At 39.9% G+C, this 23990-nt stretch overlaps 1 protein-coding gene across 5 annotated transcripts in view; it reads right to left on the bottom strand.

Annotated features, from left to right (window-relative positions):
- The window catches only part of LOC141909731 (uncharacterized), a 41243-nt gene extending 17330 nt beyond the window's left edge, over positions 1 to 23913 (bottom strand). For all 5 annotated transcript variants that reach the window (XM_074800324.1, XM_074800328.1, XM_074800325.1 and 2 more), the window contains exons 1-16: positions 23549 to 23913; positions 17241 to 17446; positions 15543 to 16271; positions 8661 to 8853; positions 7994 to 8148; positions 7560 to 7638; positions 7033 to 7114; positions 6362 to 6548; positions 4104 to 4237; positions 3156 to 3344; positions 2352 to 2595; positions 1824 to 1944; positions 1597 to 1698; positions 1299 to 1405; positions 430 to 694; positions 7 to 166 (exon numbers count right to left, since the gene is read on the bottom strand). In XM_074800324.1, the coding sequence (XP_074656425.1) occupies positions 7 to 166; positions 430 to 694; positions 1299 to 1405; positions 1597 to 1698; positions 1824 to 1944; positions 2352 to 2595; positions 3156 to 3344; positions 4104 to 4237; positions 6362 to 6548; positions 7033 to 7114; positions 7560 to 7638; positions 7994 to 8148; positions 8661 to 8853; positions 15543 to 16271; positions 17241 to 17409 (2916 nt within the window). In that variant the 5' untranslated portion in view covers positions 17410 to 17446; positions 23549 to 23913. The remainder of the gene's footprint in view (positions 1 to 6; positions 167 to 429; positions 695 to 1298; positions 1406 to 1596; positions 1699 to 1823; positions 1945 to 2351; positions 2596 to 3155; positions 3345 to 4103; positions 4238 to 6361; positions 6549 to 7032; positions 7115 to 7559; positions 7639 to 7993; positions 8149 to 8660; positions 8854 to 15542; positions 16272 to 17240; positions 17447 to 23548) is intronic.
- Positions 23914 to 23990: the final 77 nt, after the last annotated feature.

The following is a 23990-nucleotide window of genomic DNA, read 5'->3' as shown; positions in this document are numbered from 1 at the left end:
ATATACCTGTTCTTTTGGTTTTTCTAAATCCATTCTGATTTTCTCGCATCGACTGTTTCGACGACTCAGTTGCTTCCTCTTTTTCTTTTTGTGCTTTTTCGCCGGTTTTCGTTGTTCGCTTTCCACAGGAAGTTCCGGTTCGGACTCGCTATCACTGTCACTCGACCTGAATAGGGATTTTAGAATGCGAAATGGATTGTAATTCGACGATGTTACCGTAGAGGGATTCAGGGGCATCCATCTTTTTTTAAAAAGTGTCTGAATGTGTAACTTGGTGATGTCGTATGATGTGTATTGAGCTGGCGATTCATAAAAGGGCAGCCATCTCTTCTTGAAACGGCTAGACGTCAAATATCTAAGCAAGTTAATGACGTCAATTGGGGATTTCATTAAAGCATTCCTATTGTTCTGACTACCGCCCATACGTACTCCGTGGCCATCATATCGTCTGAGATCTGTAACCGTTCTAGAAGCTGGAAACAATCGTCCGCTTCACCGGAGAGAAGGCATTCGGTTTCCATCAGCAGACGATCCGTTTCATAATCGAGCAGAGCCAGTTGTGTCGAGTTCGGTACCTGGCCCCCTCGCGCACTGCTCTTACCACCGACATTATCCTGTTGTCCATTTATAAACTTCATCAAATGTTCGGTTAATTCGTCGGAAATGTTTGCTTTTTTCACTTCCGGTTCTGTTCCTAGTGGAGACAACATTTGAAACAATGTAAAATATTAATTCTGAATGATATTTTTCATAAAATACAGGCCTCCTAGAAATTTCAAAAATTCTTTAAAAGACGTCTTTAAATGGCATATATCAACATGTATCGAGTGTTCCTCCGGTGACAAGTCTGATTTCGAAAATACTACACCCAATATATGCTTAAACTGGTGTTGTGTTGTTAGATTGGTTCTAGAACTAAGTTGATATTTCAAACTGGTCTTAAATCAAGCATCGGCTTTGCGAGTGGCCTGAGGCCTATATGTACTAAACTCTGGAGGTTAGGCTAAACAAAAATGATACCTTGTTTCTCCTCAGCGGCCGGGTCATTTTTGTAAAATATGATAAAATTTATAAACAGTTCATTTCTATAGCGGCCGGGTCTGTTATGGTGAAATTGATCACGATTTTAAAAAAAAGTAATGTATAGGGTAGATAGGCGGCCGGCCGGGTCAACATTTAAGCTCAGCAGAGCGGAGAAACAAGGTAGCAAGAAGCCCAATTATTTGTTAACAAATCACTCACTTAACCGCCAGGTCAAAGTAAGCAAACCTCACTCCGGGCTTCCTCTTATAACTGACCTTGTTTAAGCTGTGAAGGCTCATCCTGAGTGCGAATAATTCCTTGATTTTCTAGAATTTGTTCGGCCATGCAGCGAGTAATATCCACAATAGCGTTCAGTTGTTTCCTGAGAATTTAAAACGAATTATCCTTCAAACTATTCAAATTGCTCGAATTACATTTAGAAAAATCAGGAACGTCTTTTTTTTAGTCCAAGGCATATTGGAGTTAAACTTTTGAAAATTCTGTATCTAATTCAAAACATTATTCTTGCATACTTTATGTAGAATTTTCAATTTTCCGAATTATGTTACTTACTCCTTGTTTCCCTGGGTGATTTCATATTCCAGGATCGTTTCGCAAAACGCGTGACCTATTTCTTGGAAATCCTGGAAGTTAAAATGGCGCCCGCCTTCACCCCTAAAATTCCGTACCAACGAAAAGAAAATACAGTTTACGAAACAATTTTTAAAGTTGACTTTCCTTACTTCCAGCTTTCGCTGGTTTTTCGATTCAGTTAACGAATATGGACAAATTGAACTTACTTCGACGAAGTGGTTCCACAGAACGTGGCTTCCATTGTGAAACTGTTTAGAATTTTCATTTGGCGAAACATGACGACTCTACCAGTGGCTTCTTTACACCTTCTGATGTGAAATCTACAACCTAAGAAAAACTCAGAACTTACTTAAAGGATTGAAAAAACATCGTAATATTCTAAAATTTGAAATTTGAATCTAATTGCATAATTGTTATGAAATTATTGGTCTCGAATATTTACGCGAGGCCGCAAAATTATTATGCTTTGATAGATTGCTGTTTTAAGCCATTCAGATTCGAAAATATGTCGTAGCATTTCAACACCACGAAGAGACCTGTTAAACTTCAATAAATTATTAGTCTGATGATTTGATCGTTGAATTCATATGCTCACAAGGAATCGACCAACTTTTGAATATGTGTCCAGAAACGCTAAGTTCAAAAATTAAAATTTTGTTCAAAGATTTATACCTAATTCGACACTCTTTGAAAGATCATTAATTTGCAGGAAAAAGAAGTTGTTTTAGGTATACCTTTTAATGAAAATTTTTCCGGACATTTCTTCGACATCAGATACGGAAACAGCCTCTCGTTCACCGTCGATTTCACTTTATTACTGCTCGTACTAGTTGCGGACGTCGTCGCCGTGGTGGCGCTAGTAGTCTCCGGTTCCGGTGGTTGTGGCGGTGGCGGAGGCGAGTCGTAGTTCCAATCGCAACCGTACATAAACACGTTGTTTTTACGACTGTGCCCGTGCAGGTCGCAATAGAACACAATCTAGATAAACAATTGTTAGAAAATCTAAAACGTATTCTCAAATACTCTTAGGAAATGATCAAATCGCCCACAAGCCAGTTTATCGTTCGACCGTTCAATGAATGCAGCATGCAATAATCAAATTGTCGCCAAAGTCACTACCAGAAAAGATGGCTGATTCCAATAAACCCCCTGATGGTCTGTCATCAATTCTTTATCATTCCACTTGAAACGTTTAAATCATTCATTGGATCATGATTGCCGTAGATATTTTGAGAGCAAAAAATTTTAATGTTTATCTTTACATGTATGTATGAACTACGATATTTCTAGATTTTCTTAAATTAACAACCCTAGTGGGTCTTTAGAGACGGCCATGGTCTTTTTATAGGTGTTAATGACTCACAACCTGACTAAGTTAGCAGAGTTCAGTCCATGTATCTAACGACAGTCAACACCTGAGGTGGTTTCGAACTAGGGACCTCTCGGTTCCCAGTCCTCCACTCAACCAACTGAGCTAACTGCACTGAAGTGAACTGACCTGACTTGACCTGAACTAAACGTTGATATTGGTTACGCACCTCGTGTTGTTTGGACAGTTCTTCCATCATCGATTTCGTGTAGTAAATGGTCGGAAAGTTATCCTTGCGCGGATGGCGGTAGTTCCGGTTCAGATCCCGCGCGGCCAATGAGCATCGATAGTTACCGACGATCACGCCATCTGGATTCAACATCGGAACTAACTTGAATACGTAACGATCTCTCAGCGCCTGCAACAATACGATAACGTGTAAGAGAACAAAAACATAACCATGAATTAAAATCTAAATATGGTCAGAGGAGATGTGGTCGTATGCGGAATCTGATCCAGTTCATTTCAAATGATCAGGCTCCAGTTCCACTGTTGTGAGTTAGAGTTAACTCTGAGTTAAAGTTAGTTCATTTTCAATGAGTTAACCCAGAGTTAAATCTTAACTCAGGATCCAGTTCCACAGTTGTGAGTTAGAGTTAACTCTTGAGTTAGAGTTAGTTCATTTTCAATGAGTTAACCCAGAGTTAAATCTTAACTCAACAACTGTGGAACTGGATCCTGAGTTAGATTTAACTCTGAGTTTAAGTTAGTTCATTTTCAATGAGTTAACTCAGAGTTAAATCTTAACTCAACAACTGTGGAACTGGACTCTGAGTTAGAGTTAACTCTGAGTTAAGGTTAGTTCATTTTCAATGAGTTAACTCTTGAGTCAAATTCTAACTCACAACTGTGGAACTGGATCCAGGGCCCGGTTGATCAATAGTTGGTTAGAGCTACGAGCAATTATCTGATCAGATAATTGCTCGTAGGTTAGAGTTAATCAGTGGATAGTCGACATAGTAACAATAAGAAGTTCATTGTTTAACTATGGCATTTTCAGGACCGGTTATCTTTAAACAACTTTTCAGCAACTGCAGCCCCAATTCTTTATTCCTACTTAAGCAACCTCGACCAAACGAACAACTCTCGTGATAAGGCGGATATAAAGATATTTTACCTGAGCTGTTTGCGAGTTTCCGGTCAGATAGTCTAAAACGCCTTTCATCATCCAACTGGAGTTCGACTCACCGGGATGAACTCGGGCCGTTATCACAACTCCTTTCTTTTTGCTTCCACAATTCTCGTCATTCGCTGCGTAACCAGATTGAGAGATTCACAAGAATTAATATGCATTTGCGGAACGTTTGTCGATTTAGCTGTTCATGAATATAAAGTGTTGATAAAGAAAATGACAGCCATTGTTTTAGAGTAAAGTTACTTTTCAGTTCCCTAATCCAAGGGCCAGTTTTACAGTCAATGCCAGGACCCAAAGATAAGCGTAGGGCGGATGATCATTAATATGCGATTCATCCTGGAACAACTTAGCCGGATTCTACGCTTGGACCGATACATTTATTATGAGATATCAGAACAAAAAGTTTGTATAGTGAACAGCAAAAAGAAATCAATAATATGTAATTAAAATACAGCTTGAAATCAACGTTTATTAACTGAATTTCTGCAACAGATTTTCATACAGAAATAATCACGGATTTCTCGTCCCAGTAAAAGGTATATGTAGAAATTCACCGCATAGTTACATTGTTGGAACTGTGTGAAAATATCGAAAAGAAAATCCTTCCGCTTCGTCGAGATCGGTAAGAATACCGTAACAGTGGTCGGTAGTGTAAATATCGCGAATGCGAGTGAAACTGTTACGAGCATCATCGTCGTACGTTTTGATTTCGTAGTTTTCTGATCGGACGAAACCATTTTCGAGCCTCTGAACAACTGAATTATTATAACAGAATTCGATGTAATGATCAACGCTAATGGTACGATATAAGCATGGACGACTGCAATGATGGAATATGTTATCTGGTCATGTAACTCATAGTAACATCCGAAAGACTGGTTGGAAAAATGCATCGATAGAGTAGGTATAACATATGATATCAATGCATTCGCTCCTGTTATTATCGATATAGCGAATCTGGCGAATCTCGGTGTACATATCAAACGAGACGTGAACGGGAAGAGAACAACCGCCGCGCGTTCTAGAGATATCGCTACTATCAACCAGGAACTGTTAAAACATGCGAGGAGTATCACGAATTCGTAGATTTGACAACTGATCAGTGAATTCATCGCGAATATAGGACTGTTTTTAACGTGCAAAAGAACGAATTGTAAAACAGGCATCAAGCATAGATTGATGCAGAATATAACATCATTAAGTGATAAAACGATCAGATAGTTAGCGTAAGATAAACCGCGGAATCTGCGACTTATCATTATCAGGAAAGTAGCCGAATTTCCGAACGCTCCGAACAGGAACAAGACCGGCAGTACGACCAATGACACGGTAAGGTAGCTACCAGACCGCTTCGCTACGGACATCAATACGATGTAGCTGTAATAAGTCCGACCAATCTGCATCTGAGTCGAATTCATGATTTGCGGGATGATGAAGTTTCCGTAAGTGTGAACGCGAGTCGCGTTTGGTAAAATGAATTCAGATTGCAATCATGTCTTATTTGTGAAGCTATTAATCATTTTTGTCAAACGATTTTGGTTTCGGTATGATGAAATTGTCGCGAATGCATTGTTGAAAGCGAATAGAAAATCGATTCTCTGAAAATCTAACGCAAATTACTCGGGTTTGTAGATTCTTTTGTGTAAGATGCAGTAACGGCTACTTAGAAATAATTGAATTCTCGAACACAAATAAATATCAATTATAGTGAAATATCTAGTAAAACACCCAAACAGGTTTAAAGATACTCGTACTAAATTTCCATCTGAAGGTGCCACACCAAGCACCTCAGAAAGTGGATTTTTTTAGCGGTAGTCGTTTGACTGATTCTTAACCCTTTCAGTGCGTCTAACCGCAGTGCGGTGTATAAATCGGTGTTGGATTTTGCTAGTACACCGCACTGCGGTGTATTGATGTAATTAGTAATTATCTCTCTTGAAAGATGGCAGCACCTGTCAAACATAGTGAAATACTAGTAACTAATGATACACTGCACCGCGGTGTAGACGCACTATAGTGGTATTCCCGTTATTCAACACACTAGGGTGGAATTTTCAAAAAATTTCAAATTATCTCCAGCACTATAGGGTATTAATTAGACAGCACTGAAAGAGTTAAAACGTTAATCATGTTCACAAAAATAATCGCATTCGGTTAAAAAGTTCCGACCTCTAGTCGACTAGATCGGAAAATGAAAACGAATTTGGCCCAGGCAGCTGTGCGTTCAGAACGATATTTACCGTTGAAATTCGTAACCGTCAGCAGGAAACAACTATTCCCGGCTTTCGACTCGCAAAGCACTTCCCGTTTGACGACGTGTCGGCGTTTCGGGTCGGTTGTAATCGAGTCGATGTCGTTTTTCATGTCGGTATAGGTGTACGGGTAGCAGTGCGCGAAATAGCACGTGTCGCCCAACTGCGGGAAATCCTGAAAACAATTTACAAGAAAAACGGTTTCGATTTTACAATTTCTAAACACAATTTTTGTTACTTATTTCTAGCACGGAATTTCAGTTTTAGTCAGTTTTATTCGAGCATATTTTCAAAAGATTTTCATATCTTTCGCATATCTTTTTATAAATAAGGTGCTTTTCGAACATAGAAAAATTCAATTTTAAATACTAAATTTTCCCAAAAATTATTTTTTTTTTTTTTTAACACCCTCAAACCGCTAAGCGCCACGCAGGGCCAGAGACCAGAGAAGAACCTTCGACCAAGTAACCCCTGTATTGACGAGACCAGTGAGCGGCGGCTTAAACCACTCGGCCACTGCGCCTCTCAAAATAATTTTATCATGGTCATACATCGGCGAACTGACAATTGTTTTTTCAACCAAAATTGTTAATTACAAAAAGAAACAGACATTATACACAGCGTCACACAGGGTTCTCTTGTTGGTTCTTTTTACATACCGTTTGCCACTCTAACTGGTGGTAAATACCTCGATCTCGTAGCAACAGTGGACAATGAGTACGCAGCACGTTCCGGCAGTAACTTATGAAAAAAAAGATCAGATTTGAAAAAAATATCAATAGCGCACAAGATTTTGAGATGAATTTCGAAAATTAGATATGCAGCAAAGGATTTATTATAAATCACAATTTCAGTGATTTTTGAACCGACGAATTTTCGACGAAGATTCGGCAAGGATCCACCAGGTTTGCGGGCAGTTACTTGTAAGAACTTATTTTACATCTCAATGAATATAAAATAGGCTTTTCTACTACAAAGTTAATCAATTGATTTCAATGAAAACTGTACCGATCACCGATAGTAGAAAAGTCTTCGATATTAACTTGGATATTTTCTGGAGGCTTGCGCGGTATCTGCATTCGGGAGTGAAAAGTTGATAGAAAAGGAACTAATCTGAGGCGAAGGATGCGCAACCGACTGTTAGTTACGCCACCTGGTGGACTGTCAGCACCTGGTTGTCGCGTACCTGATATGGTGACCTCGTCGATACCAGCCTAGTTGATTCCGCTGAGCTTCCATCTCCGAGTAGAATAGCGGACGCATACCTTCAAAAAAAACTCATATCTGATACACTTTCAACATGGCATATATGATATATATAATTAGTTTGTTTGTTTGGCTTTACGTCGCTTAGATCTTGGTTTCCAAAGACTAACCCTATTGGATTGCTCGTTTAACCTCACGACGGAACCGCGGTCTTTGAAGTGTTGCCCGCACACTGTAAGCAGCCAGCAGGACTCGAACCCATGGGTCATACACGGTAACATAAAACTGACCATGAGATTTGTGGGAGAGAGTAAGTCGGAAGAGGGAAATGAGATGGCGATTGAGATAGAGAGACAGTAATAAGTAGACAGCATGGGAAGAGAAGCTGATGGGGGAGGGGGGACTGAATCTTACCATGATTGTACAGACTATCAGCTTTCAGTAGGTTTATAATGATGAATCTGTAAGTGACGCCGGGAACCATGTTCTGTATCCGGAAGTAGAACCACTGAGTGTGGCGTTTCGTGTACAGGTCGGTTTTAAGCACCAGTTCATATTCGAATTGACCGCTACGGGAAAAGAAAATCAGACAATTTATTTAGACGTAATCAATTGGCCACATGTGGAACAAAATAGGCTCTTCTGACCACCGTAAAAAGACAGAAGCTCGAAAGGTTTGCGGACATAACTCGCTTTCCAAGACCACCCTACAAGGCACTGTTGCTGGAAGGCGAGGAAGGCCGAGAAACCTTGGATGGACAACATCAAACAGTGGACCGGCCTCACGACATCACAACTTATTCGGATATGGCTGACAATCGATCTTACTTGGGCACGCATATCAACTGCTGCCAGCTGCCATGGTGCCATGGCTATGATCTTAGATCACGGGTCATAGATAGCCTAGATAGATAGATTCAATTAGCCAGTGATTATTGTTGAATTTGAATCATTTCAAATGTGCATTTTCTTTAAAGAAAATGAGTAAATATTTCATTAGTTTCCGTTTATTTGTGGATGAAAGCTATTTTTTGAAGGTTATTAAATCTCTTTAACTGAATGATCTTAAAATGATGCCTACACCCGGCGAGCTTGCTGCAGATTTCCACATTCAAACCGCGATTCGAAGGTCAGACTAGGACAGCAGTTTTCCGGTACGATCGGAGGCTGATAGTCTTTAGCGCTGCGGTCACAATCGTACACGATCTGAACTCCCCGCCACTTTCCGGTGAACTGCGTAGTCTGTGTATCAAACGTTTGAAAATTACTGTAATCTGAAATACATAGAAAATGGCATGTCTTAAATGATTTGATCAATTTTTAGTAGCCATTTTACAAAAATACCTCTATTTTCGTTAAGATACCCTTGTATGTACCGTTAGTTATTTTCTCCTCCTTTCCACGACAAAGAATAACTTTGAAGGATGGGTTTTGGGGGTGTATTTTATTATCTGATGATTATTTGATCAATGCCGCTAGGCAGAAAACCCGTTATCGCTGCTTAACAGGTATATCAATATTGTAAATGTTTGACGAGTTAAGACCAGTGGATTCCTCGCTCTCATCGGAGTCGTCCTAACACCCTTAAATTTTTTAAAACTATGTACACTAAGTTTGAGAAACTTGCTACTTCCATTCAAAGTTTACGAGGAAAGCTGCCCATGAATTTCGTGTTATTTCCTTTAGAATCAAACCACCGAATAGATGGTTGATAGATGGGCTTGGACTTGAACTTGTAAAACCGGGTAATAATCGTCAGATTTCAGCCAAGTCGCTAAGTGGCTCCGCACTAATCTATGTATGAAACCGGCAGTATGTACATAAATGCGTCATAACAACAACGTAGATGTGTGAATTAGATACCGTAGATTGAATTGTTGACTGTTAGGCCAAAGTCAGTAAGTACGTATTACTAAAACGCAATAATAACAAGGTTCTAACATGCGTTGTGATCATTCTCGGACAACCACCACGCGCAAGCGCGATTGGGCATATTCAGACAAACGTTTCCTTTAAAACGTTACAGACGTTCCTTTTTTTATGAGATTGGATTTGCTCGTTAAAAATTCGAAGGAAGTTCAAGTTCAAGAAGACTGCCGAGAGAGAGAGAGAGAGAGAGAGAGAGAGAGAGAGAGAGAGAGAGAGAGAGAGAGAGAGAGAGAGAGAGAGAGAGAGAGGCGAGGGGGAGAGGGGAGAGGGGGAGGTACGAATGTTAATGATACGAATGTTTAGAGAATTATCCAAATTATAAAAACTGGTTCTGGAAGTGACTCACTTCACTTCGTTTTTTTAAGCATTTTTCAGTATTTTTGCATGATTGGTTTGCGCGCTCTCTAATTAGGCACGGGCCAAATTTTTCTCAGGCCTGATCGGGGGCAATTTGGTCCAAATCGCGGCTTATATCTTTGTCAGTAGATATTTGTATACGAAATAGTAATGATAAATTTTGTTGGGGGTAGGAAACTATTCATAGCGCCGTGAATTCACTAGATCAAAAGATCACCTGGCACAATTGCCATCCCCAATGAGGACTGTATCTCTCCTGTATCATCACGCACAAGCAGCGGAAATAGTAACAAGCTGTCAGTGTACCGTACATCTCGGAATTATCGCGTACGGTAAGACCTTTTCCCCAAGAACTGTAGTGGACCATGGACTAAAACGCCTGTACATATAGGGCGAAATTGAAGCAAGAAGTATACCACTACCTTAAAGCTCGCCCGAATTAAGCAACTCCTTGCGTCACCAATATGCGGCAACGCAGTCATAGACGCAGTAAAATATCAAGATCAAGATCTGAGAATTGTTTAAGATTGAAGACGGCGTATTTCGAGGCTAACTTGCGTGAAATTTTCGATTTCAATAGTATTTTGATTTTCACACGCAGAAATAGCGCGTTGAATTTAAATCTTATTTCAGACAGCTAGAAATGAATACATCTACATATTCGATATCTTTATTGGGGTCTGAAAATGAACCAGATGGAACTCTTTATAAAAACTCGGTTGTAGAAATGATATCATATTTTACATTATTAGATCTATATATAAAAGTCATTTTCACATTTTGCTCTCGTACAGAATTTCTAATAAAACGTTTACGTAATTTCTATCGGGAGAATGTTGCTAACGAGATACAAATTGGAACGGAGCAAATTCAGTCGTCCATCGATTCTGAGCAAATTGACCAGTGAATAGAACCATGCGATCTTGAACACAATAGAGACATCCTTACAGTACCGCGTTCTGAAAGGCTGAAATTCATTGAATTCCTTCAGCAATTTGTCTTCACTGAGATATGAACGCAACCACTTACGGAGGTCTGTTTTGCCCGGAGAGACCGAGTCGGGAAATTATTTCGATGATGAACATTTTCTACGTTGGACCGGTTTGTGTATTTGGAGTCGTTTTGAATATCGTGAACATCATTGTATTACGCGCTTTTCAATCTCCTATCGTATCATTTCACTTGCTACAACTTTTGGCTGTCGCTGATATTCTGTACTTGATATGTTCGTTTTTCTATTTTACCGTAAGATTTTCGGCATACTACTTTCTGAAAGGAACTATGGTATTCCGCCTCGGAGGAGGGAATGTCTATCCCGCATTTTATATACCATCTGTGTATGCTTATGGGACATCCCTACGATTCAGGAATATGTTTATTCCTGCTGTATCGGCCGACCGAGTGATCAATTTGTATTTTCCCTTTTTTGCTCGACGTTGGGTCAGTAAAGCAAAATTCAATATTGCCTTTGTCATTTTATTACTGGTTGCACTAATTTCGCGCAGTCACGGCGCAATTACTACAAAGTATGGCTACGGAACGAATAAATGCGATAAATCATTAGAAATCCATGCATTACCTAAGCTAGTTAAACCATCCCAAGCGTCTTATTACGTTACTGTAGCGTTTGGTCCGATGTTAGCGCTGATAATATTCAATTTTCTAATCATATTCAAAACCGTTAAACTCACGTCGAATAAGACCGAACTCGGCGCTACGCGGAAAGAATCTAAATCCGTTTCGCAGGCGACGACTACCGTTTTAATGATCGTGTTTCTGTTTATTATCTGTGAAATATCGCCCTGTATCGATAGACTGGCTTCTTTAGCCGGTAGTAAGGCTGCATGGCGAGGTACGTTGCGAAAGTTTTCACTAATGATGTCGGTGAACGATTCGTTTCTGAACTTTTTCGTTTACGTCGCGGCCAACTCGAAATTTCGCCGTATACTCTTTGATTTGGTTACACGGACAAAACATCGTCAGAAATAAGAACATGAAAAAGTAACGTATTTAGCACAGCAGACGATTGTTACGCACACGCAACTCGATACGATGTTTCTAATTACTTGTGTTTTTGATTATGAGGTTGAGGTTTATATAAATATATTTCAAAGATGATTTCAGGATTATTCTCAGCTGGCGCTGTCATTGTGTTACGGTTTAACTTATTTTCTATATCCGGAAATATGTGTACCTCACTTGGTTCGGATGCGTTAGCAGTTATTAATCATGCAATCCGCAGGACCCAGTTCCACAGTTGTGAGTTAAGATTTAACTCAAGAGTTAACTCTCTGAAAATGAACTAACTTTATCTCAAGAGTTTACTCTAACTCACAACTGTCGAACTGGACGTTTCGGCCCCACTCCGCGCGGTGGCACCACCCCGCGGGATTTATGCGAAGCAGCAGAACACAAACACGGCCATTCTCTCAATTTTCAATGATAGAAATCGTGTGTGTATTTCAATTATTTCGGCTGTTAGGGTTTTAAGGCACAATATAAGTTGATGATGTGATATGGCTATGTTAATTAATGATAATTCCGCAGTGAAGCTAGTCACGAACGGTGCCGATTGAGTGTACCGCTGCCAAAAACACTGAAATGTGCGTAGTTGCGTAACTATTTGCAGTGAATTGCAGACGAAACATGAAGCCTTAACGGCCGTTTACAAAAAAGATTATACCAATCGCAATTGTAAAATAAAAATGAGATAGAACCTAAGTTAAAATTCTGGCCATTTCTAAAATGTTATTGATTATTATTTATTACACGTTACTTCCGTGTTGTTGAAAATCTCGCGAGTCCTAGACTAAACCCCAATGAACAATGTGATCTGTGTGCTGGCCACCAAAATGCACACAGATCACACTACACTACCCATTACACACTCCAGTACCCACAGCTTTCATATATCCATCCAAATATTTAGTGGCTTTCTTCCTGGATCCTGAGTTAAGATTTTGACTCTGAGTTAACTCATCCAAAATGAACTAACTTTAACTCAAGAGTTAACTCTTAACTCGCAACTGTGGAACTATCCATGAGCTGTTATTATCATGTCGTCGTTGTAGTGTATGTGAATGTCCGTCGCGTTATATTTGTCAGAGCTTGGTCCAAACGAAGTCTATATAACGACCATAATACGAACTTTAGGCAGATTTTAGAGATGAGAGATTGATCATTCGTCCCTTTAGCGCTATTAGAAAATCAGATTTTCGAAGTGCTTTAATTAAATAACTTGTAGTCTGAGCGTTGCCAATAGCCAGATATCCTGATCTTGTACTAGAAATTGATCAAGATATCCATGAACTGAATCCGTGAATCCGTATTTTTTCTATATTTTGCTGATCATGGCGAAACGATATTAGACCTTAGATTAATTAAAAATCATTTTTGTTTGTATTGTTAACTGAATCGGTTGTTTGACTATTGTAAGAAATAAATGCGTTTGCGTTTGGTCAAAAAGGGTGTTCATTATCTTTTGGTTATCGGTCACGACAGCGACGACCTGCCTACAGCCTAAGTCAGACATCGACCTGATTAGGGCGAGCTGAGTTAGGCTTCAGGGCATCGCACTAGGAGATCCCACCAAGTGTCATGTATTCTAGACAATATGCATAATGAATTTTAAAAACCGCAATCTTCAAATAGGGACTGACCCTGTTATTTATTTAATTGGTAGATTTCGTCTGGTTTTTGTTTTGATTTGGTATCCCTTACAAACCCACCACACCAGCTGCCGTATATATTAGACTAGATGAAATGTATTCACTGTAAACTTGGTACCGTGGGCATAGTCAGTCAGTTCACTTCCTCGTTTGTGCTATCTGGATGAACAAAAAATACGTTATCAAATTGATTTGAAATTGATTGCAATGAACGGCTGCTGACTGACTTGGCCAACTTCAGTTTTCGTATCTAGTCGACTAGTGGTCGGAACTAATAACCGAATGCGCTTGATTTTCGAACTATTTCCGGAATATAGTTCCGACTAACGGACGTTCGGTTTCGTTTAGTTCGACTATAGTCGACGAACTCTGATAACCGAAGGTGGCCCTTTCTGCAGCAGAGGTATCGACAAAAGTTTCCATAAACGTTTAGGGGGCATGTTACGCATACACGGCGATCTGTACATCCTCCCCCGGCAGGGATTCGAACCTGATGGCATCGAGATTGCCACGGCACGAAACCCTGCCATAATCGACCGTGTGCGCAGATACATGCGCAGTTCAGATGATGTGATTTTTTGCCAATCAGAAATCCCGTTTTATTTTAGCCCGGGTTTTCCCATTTATAGTTCATCCTTGAAATTTGCATCAACGATTATACAACGAGCAATCTGATTGGTGCCGCCAGTTTTCGTTCGGAAAGCTGCGCATGTACCTGCGCACCCGGTCTACTGATGCAGGGGTTCGTGCCGTGGCTGAGTGTAGCGATGCCATCAGGTTCGAGTCCCTGCAGTGAGGGAGGATGCGATCTGTATGACCACTGGCCGAGCGGGCTATACTAGTTCAATTGGTCTATTCGTTAGCACGCTTGCTTTCTACGTACAACACCCGGGTTCGACTCCCGGCGAGGGCACGTCATTTCACCCTAACTTCACTAGCAGGAAGCAGGAAGCAACTGAATTAAGAGCAGGATGTACAGTGACCAGAATCTTCAGAGCCAGCTGATAGATTTTGCAACAGCTTTTTACTAGTTTCCATCTACGGGCCAGTTTTGGCGTTTTCCTGCGGTACCGCTCGTGAAAACAAAGCAGTCGATGCAGACGTTAACCACAATCTGTACGTGGATAATAACGTGTCTTAAGCCTAGCGCACATCGACACTGCGATTGGAGACAACTAGTTGCCAGGCAGTTTTCGGCGCATGAGAGCAACTGGCTGGATACAATCAGTTGCTCGAATTTGTCGATGTGAGCGAGCTTACGACTGGTTAGCGTCCATCTATCTCCAGTTCCAGCCAGTTGCTCATGTTCTATTTTTGAGCAACTAGTTGTACTCAGTTGCTCTCATATCCGTCGATGTGAGCGCTCCATAATCAACAACACATGGTTGTAACTGACTAAAACAAAGCTATTTGTCACGTGACGCCCTCAAGAATATTTGCTAGACCACATCTCAGTTGCTGTCGATGTGTGCGCTATAGACCTAGCGACCGGCATGAGCCAGGTAGTTGCTGGTTTTTACTAAATTTTCGATGTGCGCGGGGTACTCGCTCACTAGCAACTAGTTGTCTCCAGTCGCTTTGTCGATGTGCGCTAGGCTTTACAAACCTTAGCAAGCAGCTTCTTGCCACGGTAGATACAACGTCAGTTTGAAATAGTCAAATTACTGTTAATGTTAACACTGTAGCCCTTTTGAATACTTTTTGATAGAACCAGGGCCCAGTTTCACAAAAAGGTATACTCTTAAATCGATTTAAATTCTTCATTAATTTAGTTTATCTTAAATCGATTTAGGCCTTAATCATGTTTGTAAAACTGAGCGATAAAACCTCTCAGTATCAAATGAACAATCAGAATTTAGCTGTCAAACCAACAGCAGACGACGTCATAAGAGGTTTGTTTTATGGGGCAGTCACCTTCTATTCAGCGAGTGCATGATTTTGAATTTAACGGTTATTCGATGATATCATTTCGAGATTCATAGAGGTATTTCGTTTAAAAGATCGCTCACCTTTTATCGAGTGAGAGAGTGGCTCCAACTTTTTCAAGCAGGCTCGCTTGTGTTCAGGGGTCGGGTAGAGGGGTCCGTAATCGTGGGGCCAGAACGGCCCGTGGGCGTCTCTGACTATACCGTATTTATCCCTGTATTTGCCGCCGGGCAGCGACTGCAGGTAACTACCGTCCGACATTCTACCCAACTTCAGCGCCGCGTTAAAAGCTTTTCTGGTAAAAATATGGAACAATTCGCGCCGCTCGTGTCCGGTCAGCGTTCCGAAATTCCGCATCGCGTCCTCTCCTTTCCGGAAGTAGCCCTGCATACCTTCCCGGAAGTTGTTATTGTTAAGATCGTCTTTTCCGGCGTCCGTCGCGGCGGCGCCGGATTTGAATCGATCGTCGGACGAAAATAGAAAATTGAATTTCGAGCTGGAGATTTCAGCGTCGTCGGTGGCGCCGCCTGGCGTGTCGGTATCGGAAAATCCGTCGGCGTCGTCCATGTCTTTGCGGCGCGAGTCGTGGAGGATTCGGTATCGTCGATGGCGCATATAGTCCCGCTCTTTATCGGTTAGATCGAGTTGTAAGTGCGAGTTTAGAGTTTCGAGTTGTTTCATGTATCTCTCTTGAGCTCGTTCGCGGTTTCGTTTCAGTCGCTCGAGGGGCGGGGTTTCCAGCGCCGCTCTGACGCGTCTGTCAATGTCCTCCTCGATCTGTTGACGAATCGACTCCTTCCAGCCGTCGGCTTCTGAAAAAAAACAGAAATTCAGTTTCGGTTAGAATTACAATTTCGTGCCGCACGTTGTAAAAGTGCGAATCCGACTATGTTTTGATGGTGATTGATAATGATAATAATTTATTTTTCATTTAACTTAAAGTACAAGATATAATAACGACAATAGTGAAGAGAAATAACAGTTAAATGAAGGAAGCAGTGAAAGCCTAGAGGCTGTACAGGTCACTGCACCTGAAAAATTATAATAATTATAGAAATAATAATAATAATAATAATAATAATAATTAATAATAATGATAAATAATAAATAATAATAAATGATAGATAATAAATAATAAATAATAAATAATAAATAATAATAATAATAATAATAATAATAATAATAATAATAATAATAATAATAATAATTAATAATAATGATAAATAATAAATAATAATAAATGATAGATAATAAATAATAAATAATAAATAATAAATAATAATAATAATAATAATAATAATAATAATAATAATAATAATAATAATAATAATAATAATAATAACACATTTTAACACATTAAAATGGATTTATGGATTTATGGAGGGAACAATCGTTTTTTATCTATTAGGCAATTCTAAATCACTAGGAGTGCTTATTCTTTCAAGAAAAAAATAGAAGGGCGAAGGAAAAAAATAAACCGCAACAATCTGTTTCTGTCGTAGGCGTTTTCAAATGGAAGGGGACCGGGAGAAGCATAAGCACGTTTTCATCATTTCAGTATTTTCCCGGAGAAAATCGTGTTTGAATCGAATTTCGAACGATGGGAAAAACTGATAAAACTATTATCTTTCACAAATGATTTGATCGAAAATTAGGACAGAATTTACAAAAAAAACATGTTTTTAAAAGATGTTCGATGAAAACGCGATGGGTTTTTGGTAGGATTCCGGGCGCCGGACTAAATTAAGTAATTTGTAAAAGAGGCCTCGGTGTTGACTTACCAGGCATGACGATTTGTTTGCCTTTATCTTCAGTTAGATTGGCGATCTCCTCCGTCAGACCGCGGCTGAACGCGGGGCGGTGGTGTTTTTTGTGGCGATGGTTCTTATTGCCGGTCTTAACCGCGTGAAGTTGCAGCGACGGTGAGATAGTTCTGCTTCCGGTCAACATGCTGTCAACACAAACCAGCAATCAACGCTTTCAACATCTACAAAATACAATATAACCAGAATAATCGATATGAATCGCGACAATTTAAAATCATCAAAATCGAACTAATGAGATACGCCAAAATCGTCACTAACACCATACACGAAACAAAGAACTGTTTTGAAAACGGGCTGCTTTAATACACAACTGAACGTATGCAGGCAACATATCAACCCATATATAGATAAATTAGAAAACTAACTTGAAAAATCTATGTTGACGCCTTGAAAGATTATGAATATATCGCTCGATATTGTCGAAAATAAACAATATAATATAAATCATATATTGTTATGGACTTGAATATATCGGTAATCGAATAATTGGATTGGCCTCAAACACGATATAGAGAGTCAAAGTTACCCGAGCACTCCGAACTTGAACTTATAGAAATGAACACTGTTGAATATGAAAAGATCTTGAAACGACTGTCAGACAAGTTCCCGACAGCTTAAGCGCTTCGACAAACGAATTAAGTTACCTGGCGAACTTGACTAACTACCTAGGCTGCCCGATTAAACCGTATCAATCTGCTTCCCGGCCCCGGGGCCGCAGCCATTCATCTACTAGGCGAACGATTGCAATAGAATGTGAATCAAATTCTCGTCGTTTCGAATTCAAATTCCCCAAACGAAAATAAACCACGGCAGCAGTTAGTATTTATTTACAGCTTACGTATTTATCACGTTAAATGACCAATAGATCAACTCTGTTAGCGTAGGACGTTTAACACACTTTACATATACACTACACACTGTATAAACTGTATATACATTGTAGTGCCACGGGATTTAATTTCTATTAGACGGATTTTTATGTGGACAAAACATATACGCGCATATTGACAGTTCATGTAATTGTCAAAAGGCCGGTTTGTAATCAGTGGTTAAGGCGCCACAAGAAAAACACCGCGTATGTTTGTAAATCAACGATGATAGTTTTTCTTTTACTCCATAATTGATAAAACCAGTTTTTAACGGATCGAGTTGTTCTCGAGCCTGTTGCCGCTGCAGTTGTGCGGGTTTAATTTTTCTAGTTCTAGAGTTATGAGTTCAATTATAGTTTGGCCCGATCAATGAACTCATACATCGCGAGACATCGCGAATTCTACGTCGAGCAGTTTTTTCCCGGAGTCCTTTGAAATTCTCTCCATAGAAAAACAACTAATTAATACCAGACCTACATAAGTAATACCATATCCCCAAATGCCTAATTCATATGTTATGTATACGCATTTATATGCAATCACGCATAGAGGCGACCGGATATTAATGAAATTCAAAGCAAATCGTCTATTCATGATTCGTGATGGACCCAGTTCCATAAGGTTTGACTGGCAAAATTAGCTAATTTCAAATCAATGGTTAAAGCAATTCTAAGTCAAATTACAACTTGTGGATCATAGTACGAATTTAACGCTGGTTGAAAACATTTAAAATGGACTATAATTTCAAATCTAAGAAGAATCATATTTGAATGACAATGGACCATCCAGAATCTAAAGTAACCAAAACAGTCGTGGAAACTGGGTGCTGGGTCGGGTTTAACCTACAAAACTGAGGAACTGGGTCAAAAATCAATTGCCCATAAAATATTGAAACTGGGTTCTGTTTCGAACCCAAAACTGTGTAACTGGATCCAGCGTCAAATAATACCTTATGAAATTGTAATCCCGATCAATTGAAAAACTTGGTTCTGAGTCAGACCCACAAAACTGTGTACTTAACTGAATCCAGAATCAAATAAACTCAGAACTGTGACCACCAAAGTCATATTATTCAAACCATATTGAACTGGCCCTAATTACCGGTGGGCTTGTTCAAGAATTCGAACATATAAATCCCCGAAATCTTGCAAAGAAATTTCGAATAGACCGTTACGAGAATTCAAACGAAAGTAACTTTTGTCACGCGTGATTTGTAACGGTGTTTATTCAAATGTCATTTAGAAAAAAAGGTTCTTTCGGCGCAAAACAGAAAACACGCTCTATATTTCAATGGTGTATAAAGACATATTGTACACAAACACGTATTGACTACGGACGCACTTATTCTAAAACAAGTTTTCAGTTTTCGAACACGAAATAGGTCTCTATAACTGGGTGAATTATTTTCTGTCAGATTTGTAAATCGATTCTTCGCTTTCTAAACATATCCTACCACACGTTGTGGAACCCGCTTTATAAAAAAAAGCTTTAAGCGATTGTGTCGCTTTGTTTGTTTTAGTGATTTGCCGAAGCAAATTTAATGGTCGCCCCAATTTTTTGGCCCTCTTTATTATAAAAGTCTCTCCGAACTAGAATAGATCCCGGTGCCTTTATGAATGAAGCTACCCCCTAGCCCACTGATCTACTCTTTACCGTCGACTATTTATAGAACGTAGTTCGTTAAACCTGATAGCGCGTTAATGCAGTAAAGGGCTTGTGAAATATGAAATTTCTTCAGCACACATTTGCAGCGTGTGTCGTAGGCCTGCGACTCAGAAAATGAGAATGAATTCTCTGTTCTCAACAACAACGACGACGACAAAAATGAGTTTGAATTTAACGAAATTAGAAAAAATCTGAAACATGTTTCCATTCTTATCCTTCCAAACTGTTCTACATTTTCAGGGCTTTTTTCGTACAAATTGGAAGGATTTTTCGTATATGAAAAAAGCGAACAATTTTTTCAATCTTTTGAAGATTTTGAAACAATACTTTTGACGACGTTTTTTCAAAAGCTATTAGAATTCTATTTTTATTGTCAAACGGTTAAGGCTTTGTTCTACAGTTGTGTAAATAGGAATTGAAAAGGAACCCTTACGAAATACAAAGTAAAATAACCAAATTACAATTGACAAAGAGTCAGGGTTCAATTAAGAATTGAAAGACTTTAAAAAATGATTTAAAACGTATGAATATCAAGATTTAGTGAACTAAATATGTCTAAGATTACCAGCAAAATGTTTCTGAAATTCTACGGAGAATTTTAAAACTTAAAAAAAAGAAAATAATTATTTTTAAGCGTACAACGTTTCTAATAAACCAAGACAAGAAAAGCAGTCGATAGGAATTTAATCATAGTCTTTCGCGAACGCTGTCAATTTTTATACCGAAATTGTCCTATTTTTGTCACGCGTGCTGCCTCATAAATCCGAAAGTTATTGCGCATTGAGTTGACGTTTAAACTCGCGTTTCAAACAAAACGCCTTTCTCTAAACTTTCCCACCCTCCAGCGTGTTCCTCTTTGTGAACAGGAGATTTTTTAACTCATCTTACGATAAACATATTCATATTTATAATCATATCTATCTCTTTGTATGTGATTTATGTGTGAAGGAATTTATAGTAGTTTTTTTTTCTTCAAATATATCTTGTCGTCTGACGGGCGACGTGGGAGTAAATAATCAAATTACATATACAAAACAATACGAGTTTCTTTGTTAGTAGGTAGCTATACGTGTATTAGGCCTATAAGAATACATGGTAGAAAGGTCGCAAATTCTCTCATTTCTGAGGACTGTCCGTCTACCCCTATATCCATCGTTCTTGTGGCACGAAATATACATCGATTTTGATACTGGAAAAATATGGTAAATTCGTATCTTTGTGGAATTAAGATCTAAAAAAGATCTCAAAAAGATGTTACGCATATACGAGAAGCTGTATAACCACTGGCCAGGTGGACTAGTTATATTGGTCTACTGGCTAGCGCGCTTGCTATCTATACGAGACCCGGGTTCGAATCCCGTGGTACTTCATTGTCACTTCTCATAACCGAGGATCCACGAATGCGATTTGCTTACGTTATAAAGCCTAGCGCACATCGACACTGCGATTGGAGACAACTAGTTGCAAGGCAGTTTTCGGCGCATGAGAGGAACTGGCTGGATACGATCAGTTGCTTGAATGTGTCGATGTGAGCGAGCTTACGATCGGTAAGCGTCGATCTATCTCCAGTTCCAGCCAGTTGCCCATGTTCTACTTTTGAGCAACTGGTTGTACTCAATCGCAGTCATATCCGTCGATGTGCGCGCTCTGGATCTCGATGATCGACACGCGCCATGCAGTTGCTGCAACTGACCAGTTGTAACTAGATTTCGATGTGCGCGGGGTAATCGTTCGGTAGCAACTAGTTGTCTCCAATCGCAGTGTCGATGTGCGCTAGGCTTTAGGGGTTTGATACCCGTATAGATAGAACCATTCGCTGGTCGATTTTTTATCGGTAACTTTTATCATCAGCGGGAATTGGCGTGTCCATAGCAGCCGCACTGGTAGCAGCAGCAGCAGCAGCAGCAGCTCAGCGAGTTGAGTCGATATGGAGGAGGAGGCAGGTGTGATTATCCATGGTGCGAGTGATGGATAATGATAGGACGGATGAATGGAACACGGGCGGCTCTAATGAATGAGATTAATCACTAGTAATTTGTGTTTGAATCGGATCCGGATTTCGATGAGAATGAGAGAGGGATTGAGAGGGAGGGAGTCAAGATAAGAAACCAGCAAGTCCAGGCCGCGGGCTAGGCCGGGCCGGGTTAAGCTAGTTCCAGTCCTAATGCCACAATCTTATATATATATATATATATATATATATATGTTTATAGCTTATACCCCACTGAAACAGCCCATCCCACGGCCAGGGCGGGCGCAGGAAAACCTTGTTAGCCTAACCGTGGTTAGTGGCTTATCCGTGGTTAGGCTAACCGGCTTGAAATAAGAGGCTGAACGAAGACAATGAATAGCTAACAGCGTTTCCCTGCGCCCTTTTACGCCTAACCACAGTTTACTAACCACGGTTTAGCAGCTACAGGGTTTTCATGCGCCCACTCCAGGCTTTAAGGCAATAAACCCATAATTTCGATCTAAGAATTTCGGCTCCTAGTAGTTGTCCACATAATCAGACCTGGCCAATGTTTTGACTATTGAACGGAGAAGAATAATTAAGTACGGTTTATATATCATTTCCAACAATCGGGAAGGTCTGTGGAAATAGTTGTCGGGGGCCCCAACTAACTGTCTCATTCATCATTAGGGAGAGATATTCACTACCGTACACACTCGCAAGACATGCATTTAACCACTCACCTTAATGTGACCGGTTACGGGGACTGCAGAGTCCTATATAAAATACATGCATAGGCCTGGCACGTGAACATACAATATCAGAAGCCACACAATTATGAATTCATTTAGGGCTTGTTGTGTTTATAGTCACAAGAGGTCGCGTTTAACACGGTTTGTCGGCTATGTTCACCAGAGTATAAAATCCGTGCTTTCGGCTTAAGACCGTTAAGCGACAAAACATAATTTGCTGACCGACGCGTGTCCTAAATAAATTAATTAAAGTGTAATATGGACTGTCGGCTACCTGCAGTCTAAACCGCTTAACTCAGTTGGGAATGTTCTATTTAACGAGACGATGAAGAATTACCCTACGCTTTCCAAAAGTCTACGCGGGCGGGCCCGTGCGGCGCAGGTGGGTGCGTATTTCAGATACGGCGGAACAGGCGCGAAGCTGCGTGCGGGGTTTGGTGGGATTTCTACCTAAAAAAATTCTTAAAATTTCAAGCGTCTTAGAGACATTTCCAGCCAATGTTATAGTGGATATTTCAAATAACGAACGGGTGTATAGCGGTTGAATTTGTTACCAATCTCAAAAGTCAAACGAGTCTATAGCCTATACTGGTGTATTACCTCTTACGCAATACCGTTTATATTCGACGCTAACTGGTGAAATAGTCTCACCTTTACCGAGTGAGAGTCTGTCTTGCCTTTAGTATCGAATCAGTGTCGACTTCACAAACATTTAGATTCATTTTGTGACCAGGTATCATTTTTGTTTAGCCTCTAAAAAACCGATTTATGTAATTTCATTCGACACTAAGGGGAATCTTGTTTTATTAAGAAAGGCAATTGACCGGGTTGAATCACTACCTAAAGACCCTGTATTAATGGAAGACACATATCGGCATTACTCTTTTTTTTTTAAATCGTGATCAATTTTACCATAACAGACCCGGCCGTTATAGAAATTAACTGATTATAAATTTTTATTGCACTTAACAACACGACCCGACTGATTAGCAGAAACACGGTATCATTTTTCAACCGAATACGTACCAAATTTTTGGCCTCACAAAGTGCAAAGTCCATTGTAATGTAATATTTTTTTTCTAATCCCGAGTCGCTTCAGCAGTTAATAGTAAATCGAACCGGATCTGAAACACCTGAACTGAATTCCGAGTTCTTGAATCTATCTCCAACGAATGAAAGACGGTGTTTTTACAGGTTGCTATACTCCGGTGACTAATTTTTGATACCGTCGACAACTTCTTTGGCCTTTTATCAGAGAGAGACGCCACGCGTGGAGACGTTACTGCTTGTCCTGACAACCAGTCCCAGAACCAATATCGCGCGCGCGTCCTTGTCACTGACTCGCTGCGCGTCAAACCGACCGCTCTGCTGTATAAATAACACTACCTAGTCCGCCAGTAAAACCAGTCATAAAGCTTGATTGATTCGCGATCGAGCGACGAATAAAGATATCGGTATAGAGTTTATG

Source organism: Tubulanus polymorphus, chromosome 8 (assembly GCF_964204645.1).
Source record: "Tubulanus polymorphus chromosome 8, tnTubPoly1.2, whole genome shotgun sequence".
Taxonomy (NCBI): Eukaryota; Metazoa; Nemertea; class Palaeonemertea; order Tubulaniformes; family Tubulanidae; genus Tubulanus; species Tubulanus polymorphus.
This window is presented reverse-complemented; position numbering and strand designations above follow the sequence as displayed.